The sequence below is a fragment of the Sinocyclocheilus anshuiensis genome, unplaced genomic scaffold (genome assembly GCF_001515605.1).
Source record: "Sinocyclocheilus anshuiensis isolate Anshui unplaced genomic scaffold, SAMN03320099.WGS_v1.1 scaffold274, whole genome shotgun sequence".
NCBI lineage: Eukaryota > Metazoa > Chordata > Actinopteri > Cypriniformes > Cyprinidae > Sinocyclocheilus > Sinocyclocheilus anshuiensis.
The window spans coordinates 994,166-1,001,419 of NW_015547698.1; the positions used below are offsets into that span (position 1 = coordinate 994,166).

General features: G+C 36.9%; 1 protein-coding gene and 1 pseudogene across 2 annotated transcripts; both read left to right on the plus strand.

Moving 5' to 3' along the window:
- Nucleotides 1–1,136: 1,136 nt before the first annotated feature.
- LOC107703767 (C-type lectin lectoxin-Thr1-like) lies at nucleotides 1,137–3,573 on the plus strand. 2 transcript variants are annotated; one of them, XM_016506495.1, is made up of 5 exons: nucleotides 1,137–1,464; nucleotides 1,701–1,805; nucleotides 1,898–2,019; nucleotides 2,092–2,195; nucleotides 3,151–3,573. In XM_016506495.1, the coding sequence occupies exons 1-5, from the start codon at nucleotides 1,362–1,364 to the stop codon at nucleotides 3,179–3,181; spliced, it is 465 nt and encodes a 154-aa protein (XP_016361981.1). In that variant the 5' UTR covers nucleotides 1,137–1,361; the 3' UTR covers nucleotides 3,182–3,573. The 2 variants fall into 2 exon arrangements, with proteins under 2 accessions (XP_016361981.1, XP_016361979.1); XM_016506493.1 differs by lacking the exon at nucleotides 3,151–3,573 and adding an exon at nucleotides 2,494–2,739 and having other exon boundaries at nucleotides 1,139–1,464.
- Nucleotides 3,574–5,957: 2,384 nt separating this feature from the next.
- LOC107703687 (CD209 antigen-like protein E) overlaps nucleotides 5,958–7,254 on the plus strand; it is a 9,700-nt pseudogene continuing 8,403 nt past the window's right edge.

Consider the following 7,254-nt stretch of genomic DNA (forward strand, 5'->3'; position numbering starts at 1 on the left):
GGAACACAGCTTATGAAGGAGCATGTTTTAGGGTGCTTTCACACCTGTACATCGATTGCTTTGTTCCGAAACAGGGATTAAAATTATTACAATTTTGCTTTTTATTCTTGGTACTGTTCGCTTTCACAAGGCAAAGTTTCTAAACGGACCAAATTTGTTAATACAAGTCACGCGCTTGTAAACTGTTGTCTCATTGGTCAAAGTTCCACGGTTTATTTTCCGGGATTCCTCTTAGCTGTCACGGCTGTCATCCGTCAGGATGGAACGACAATAGCTTTTTTCTTTTTTGTAGCTGTCCTTATATTAATTCATCATTTTGAGCAGGAGTCCAGGATTCATCGCGACAACATTTTTAAAATGCACATACTAGGAAGAAGAGCAATAAGACGGCATTATAAAATGAAAAAGTACGCTTATTTATTTAGAATGGCGAAGACATGCTCACCCACAGACATTCACAGGTTAATTTTGAAGTATTAGAAACACAACAAAGCTAATGCTTTTCACGGAACTTACGTAATTACCCATTATACATTGTGCCTGGTTCGTTGGTCTGTTGGACGTGCCAGGTTCCGAAACAACGAGCCAGGTGTGAAAGCACCCTTAATTAAGTTGATATTTTTTTATAATTTTTTTTACTGTATGTGTACGTTAAAAGTACCATTCAGGCAGCAAGAACGATCCTGAACTGAAGATTAATGTCTTGGCGTTGATGTGTTTATTGAACCAATCAGATAAGAGTAACTGGAGAGTCAGCGAGAGGCTCATTTGATTGGCTACAAGAAGAAGGTGGCCCCGCCCTCCCCCTCACGCTTGCAAAACTCAGTTAGTGAGAGAATCGTGCCAAAATTGTAAGCGCAGAGAAAAGAAAGACGGAGATGTACATATCGTTTATTTCGGGAACGTTTTGCCCCACATGCACAACAAGTCATTTAGACATTTGCAACAGTTTGTTTTTTTTACACATACAGATTGGTTCTATGCAGTCAATCCGTTTTGCAGTTCTTTAAATTTTATTTACTTTTTTAACATGTTGTGGTTACATATTTTACAGTGCACTGTAACAATTCCAGATTAATATTTTTCTTCACACCTGAACAACAGGAATGCTAAATGGGGGGGGAAAGGGATTTGTGAGAAATAGGGTTCATCCTTGTTATGTTTTTACTTACATGTAATTGTACGTAATAAATGTTAGTTTGGGTCTGAGGAGTTTCATACTGGAAGTCTATATTCTTCACGAATGTCAATGTTCGATGAAATCACTTCCTCTGTATATTTAGCACTATTAAAACAAGCGTAGGCATCATTTTAGACCACATCCCCTCTGTAAAGACGCACTGCAAGACGCATGAACAAAAATGGAATTAGAGGACTTTTATAATAATGCTAAATGCAGAAATGTTAAGAACACAACTGGATCTCAAAGACACTGCACTTATGAAGGAAAAGCTCGAAGCTGCAGTAAGAAGAAAGTTTAATTTAGGAGATGAGAACTGTTAGATACAATTTCAATAATTGTTTTCTAAGAACAATATTGTCAATTTTCCATTCTATTTAATTGTATAGTCTTGTTTGCATATTTTACCATAACGTAATTCCAGATGTTCTTATAAAACAATACTTTATTCTTGAAACTTACATCCTGATAATATGGAGTGTATTAATCAATATTTTTGTGTTTTCTTTCTGTCTGACAGGAGGAAGTCGATGTTTGGTGCCGATCACTGTGTGTCTCGGGATCATTTGTCTTCTTCTGATTGCTGGCATCATACTGCTGCATTTTCAGGCCGCTTCTAAGCGAGGTTAGTGCAAATCATTTTATTTGCAAGTAGTTTAATTTTCTTTTTTTTTTCATCTTTTATATATACAGTTTTAAAAAGTCTATCCTCGTCAGGATATCTGTGGGGTCCAGATGGCTTGTTCCTGTCCACTGAGTTGAAGAGCTGGTCTGACAGCAGACAGTACTGCAGGGATCATGGTGGTGATCTGGTCATTATCAACACTGAAGAGAAGCAAGTGAGTTTGTGTGAGTGTCTGTTAATGAATGAGAGCAATCACACTTATTCCTGTTTTTATTCTCACACACAGAGGCACATATCATCGTTTATCAAAGAGAGAGTGTGGATTGGTTTGTCTGACACAGAGAACAAGGGCATCATGAAATGGGTGGATAATTCACCACTGAAACAAGGGTAAGAGCTAAAAATCACTGTGTGTTCATTTGTTTTAGTCGTTTTGATTCTCATTATACATGTTGTGATGAACTTTTAGAAAAATGTAGAAGAGAAAACTCTTCCACAAACAACACAACCACAATTAAAGACATGTTAAATACTGTCAAGAAAACTCTTCTTCTCTCGTTTACTTTTCACTTCTGCTCTAGCTTCTGTACTACTTTAGCTTACTCTCGAAACGTGCTATTATTCTGAGTATTGTTGATTCATAAATTTGTGTTTCTGAAAAACTGAACCTCTGATACATGTTGTTCAGGTTTTGGCTCAAAGGTGAGCCAAGCAACTACGGTGGAAATGAGGACTGTATTGAACTGAATTATAATAGAGAGAAGACGGGATGGTCACCGCTGAACAGCTGGAATGATGATGTATGCTCTGAGAAGAAAAAGGGGATTTGTGAGAAATAGGGTTCATCCCGTCTTGTGGTTTTGCTTCTGTTATCTAATATAATCATTCTTATTGTAAACACATAAGTTCTAATCGAGGTCCCTGCCTTTTAAAACACTGCCAGCTGATCTGAAATTTGTTAGAAGGACAATGTAAAAATGTAATTATGTTCTTATTGCTATAATAATCTTCTGTTTCTCATGGCGTGAATTCGGGTGATCTGGGACACAAAATCTCTGATGTGTTCATGTTTTGCTCCAACACAAGCAGCTCTATATTAATATGATAATTCACTAATGAAACAAGGGTAAGAGCTAAAACACTCACAGAAAACCACTGAAGAATTACTTGTTTAAGCTTTTTATTCTTATTTTACTTTCTACATTTCTTGAATTTTAACTTCTGCTTCTGTACTATTTTAGTTTCTTCTTGAATTCTGCTACTGCATGTTATCTTAATTAATTAATTGCTTGTGACAATCCTCATTTAGTTGCTAAATGGGTGAAAACTGACACATTTTATACAGGTTTTGGGCTGAAGGTGAGCCGAATAACTAACATGGTAAAAGCGAGGACTGTATTGAAATGAGACCTTCAGATCCTGTCCTGAACAGCTGGAATGATCACTCATGCTCTGAGAAGAAAAAAGGGATTTGTGAGAAATAGGGTTCATCCCTATACTTGTCATGCTTGTCCTTGTTTTATGGAATCATTATTAAGAATCTAAAAGTGTCACTGATTCTTCCTATTATTCTGATTTTGAGTGTCTGTTAAACTGCTTTTGAGTTGAATTGCTTTCTCTATGAATAAAATGGTCGAGAACCACCATTATCATATTGAACTGCATCTTTGTTTTTATTTTTATTACTATTTCATTATTATTATTTATCTACCTGAGGGTTAGATTGATGTGATAGAAAAGAAACATTGTCTTTCGAGTTAATGGTGTTAAACGGTTGCAACAACATTTTAGTTATAATTCGTAAGGTGTTATTTCAAAGATGCTTGCTTGATTGATTAAACAGTGTAATATTGTGAAGAGAGGCTGTCAAAAAATAGAAATTCACACTTGTCAGATCATTTTTCACACACTTTCACATCCCTGGTTTTACCTGAGGCTTTGTGCATTGTGAGTTAGTGTTTAAAGAATGAAGTGTGCACATTATATATATATATATATATATTATATATATATATATATCACCTCAGATGAACAACAACATATAGCACTGTGTCATTATTTATTTAACAAACAGTATGCCAAAATCGAAAACCCATGTGTGACAAACTAAGGACACCCTTACTGTTAACATAGAAATTAAGAGAGTAAGTAACGGTCAGGAAAATACCTCTTCCTTACAAATAACTGATCATCAGCAAGTGTGAGCAGCTCTATAAAAGCAGAAGTTTTGGCAGTTTGCTGGTCTGGAGCCTTCAGGTGTGTATTAACACAATGCCAAAGAGGAACAACATCAGCAAGCTGGTTGAAGGAAGTTTAGAATATCCTACATTCTTTGTAGAAAAAAAAATCTCTCTGAGATCTCTGGATTTGTCAGCAGTTATAGATTTTGGATATTGTTTCCAACACCAGCGTCTTCTGATTCAAAGTGTTTGAAGTGAAATGTCCTTGTTAAAAATGCGTCCCGTTATTTCCTGTTGCCTCCAGAATATTCTCAGTCCCCCAGAGTGTAATGGCCGGGAAGGAGGTAAGACAGACACAAGATCTGAATATACCTTTCTTCAACTTTATTGGCTCATACAATAGTATATATAGACATATTGTGAGGGATGGTGTACCCCTTCCATCCAATAGGAATATGCATTATATATGTGCGTCATATAAGAAAGGAATATGTGTTATATAAAATACAGGAAGAGAGTTCTGGGAGAAGAATAACTTCTTCCCAGATGCATCCTGTTTTCCTAGCGGACTGAACTCAACATCTATGAGGAAGAGATATGGATAAAAACAAGAGATATGGAGAAGGATGAACAAAGGGAGGAAGGAGAGGGAACACAGAAGGGAGGAGGGAGAGAGAACACAAACAGGCTCTCTAATAATCTGTCCACTGAATATTAATATACAGAGTGAGAATGATCTTTAGCGCCCTCTAATGTATGAACAATGTTTGTTACTTTCTGACATTCAGCTTAAAGTCGGCATGAAACGGAAGCTGCGATAGTCTTTTCTTCCCTGTTGTGACATATGGTGCGTTCAAGTCATGTCGGATAGATCGTATTTACGAGTTGAACACACATGAACGCCACCACAAAGTCGTTATTACGAGTGGGAAACTCGAAATTTTCTTTAAGCACCGAGTTTCCGAGTTGGGGGCGTGTCAGTGAGAAACATGGCGGAATCGATGGATGCAACGTCTGTAGTTGACCGTAAAATTTTTTTAAATTGATAGTTTAGTTGTCCTATAAACTTAAATTGGTCATACTCTTGTTACGCAGCTAGTTAATGAAATTCAAGTCAAAAAATGCAGACCCTGTTGTATTTTCTTGTAATTTATTAAAAGAAGGTACACCAGTAGTTTGTCTGACAGGCGAGCTGACCAATCATAATGCTGAATCCGCCACTTTGTTTGACAAACAACCCACACAGGAGCGTTACCCTGAGTCCCAGTGTTCATACTATCCATCTTAATCAGTATGTGAGATTAGAAGAAGTGTCCCAAAGCATAGTATGTTGAAGAGAGTATGCCAAAATTTCCCGGATGGTCTGCTATTTCAGGTTGATTTTTGAAGTGTGGATCTGTGCACACTCTGATGGCTAATACTACCCACAATCCATTGCGCTTTGGAGAAGGATTCAATTCAGAACAACAAACAAGAATAAAAAGTGGTAAAAAACTTAAAACATGGCGAATGTGCACAACCAACGGTTTTAAGAGGTTTAAATAAAGGGGTTCGAGTTACTAATAATCAACATTTAACCTGGTACATTTTATTTAATGTTATCTGTATTATATTTTATCTGCAACAACAATGTGAACTTTTATAAACACCCGTTTGGTCATTAACTTTTAAATGCATCATCGTGCAAAAATATGAGCAGAGTTCTCCGCATAAAGACCCACTGCTGGCAGATCAACGTGCTACTTATTTTCTCTCCAGTACGGTAGGAAGTTAAATGAAATTAAATGTGGAGGATGTTAACTGTGTCAAGATTATTGACAGGCCAGTTCAATAATTGAATAACAGGCCATTATTGACAGTTTACCGTAAATGACTAAATGTAAATGTAAAAAAAAAGGCCTGTGGATTATTTACAAAAGCTGATTTAAAACATTATTTCAAATATTCTGGTGTGAATAGTTATAATTTTGATATGTGTGTGTTTTGGTGGTGTTTGTCAGGAGGAAGTAGATGTTTGGTGTTGATCACAGTGGGTCTCGGGCTCATTTGTGTTCTTCTGCTGGTCTTCATCATACTGCAGCACATCACCATCACAGCAGAGAGAGACCTGATAAAGAGTTATAAGAACACAGCTGAAGAGTTCAATCAAACCATCAACGGCTTACAGGACAGTTACACTGATCTAATGACTGAAAAACACCAACTGCAGAACAACTTCAACACTTTGAGTCAGGAGAACCTGGAACTGGAGACCAGAATCAAAGATCTCACTGCTGAGAAAAAAACAGTTACAGATCAACTTCAACTCTTTGAGTCAGAAGAAACTTGAGTTAGAAAGCAGTCAGGTCTCTAAGTGAGTAACTGATGAAATAAACATATAAAAGAGGTCAGTATATACATTTTGTATGTTGTTCTTTTTTTTATCTTTAATGTACACGGTTTTATTAAAGTGCATGTTTCTGTGTGGTTCAGGTTGGTTGTTTATGTCCACTGAGTTGAAGAGCTGGTCTGACAGCAGACAGTACTGCAGGGATCATGGTGCTGATCTGGTCATTATCAACACTGAAGAGAAGCAAGTGAGTTTGTGTGAGTGTCTGTTAATGAATGAGAGCAATCACACTTATTCCTGTAAAGAGTTATAAGAACACAGCTGAAGAGTTCAATCAAACCATCAACGGCTTACAGGACAGTTACACTGATCTAATGACTGAAAAACACCAACTGCAGAACAACTTCAACACTTTGAGTCAGGAGAACCTGGAACTGGAGACCAGAATCAAAGATCTCACTGCTGAGAAAAAACAGTTACAGATCAACTTCAACTCTTTGAGTCAGAAGAAACTTGAGTTAGAAAGCAGTCAGGTCTCTAAGTGAGTAACTGATGAAATAAACATATAAAAGAGGTCAGTATATACATTTTGTATGTTGTTCTTTTTTTTATCTTTAATGTACACGGTTTTATTAAAGTGCATGTTTCTGTGTGGTTCAGGTTGGTTGTTTATGTCCACTGAGTTGAAGAGCTGGTCTGACAGCAGACAGTACTGCAGGGATCATGGTGCTGATCTGGTCATTATCAACACTGAAGAGAAGCAAGTGAGTTTGCGTGAGTGTCTGTTAATGAATGAGAGCAATCACACTTATTCCTGTTTTTATTCACACACAAAGGGTTATATCTTTATTCACCACAGAGAGAGTGTGAATTGGTTTGTTTGACACAGAGTACGAGGGCAACATGAAATGAGTGGCTAATTATCTACTGAATAGAGGGA

Bases quoted from the DNA above. Each gene is read 5' to 3' on its own strand.
- LOC107703767 (XM_016506493.1), top strand. From the start codon at position 1,362: ATGGAATTAGAGGACTTTTATAATAATGCTAAATGCAGAAATGTTAAG. The intron at 2,020-2,091 runs GTGAGTTTGTGT...TCTCACACACAG, and splicing joins TCAACACTGAAGAGAAGCAA to AGGCACATATCATCGTTTAT. The intron at 2,196-2,493 runs GTAAGAGCTAAA...CATGTTGTTCAG, and splicing joins AATTCACCACTGAAACAAGG to GTTTTGGCTCAAAGGTGAGC.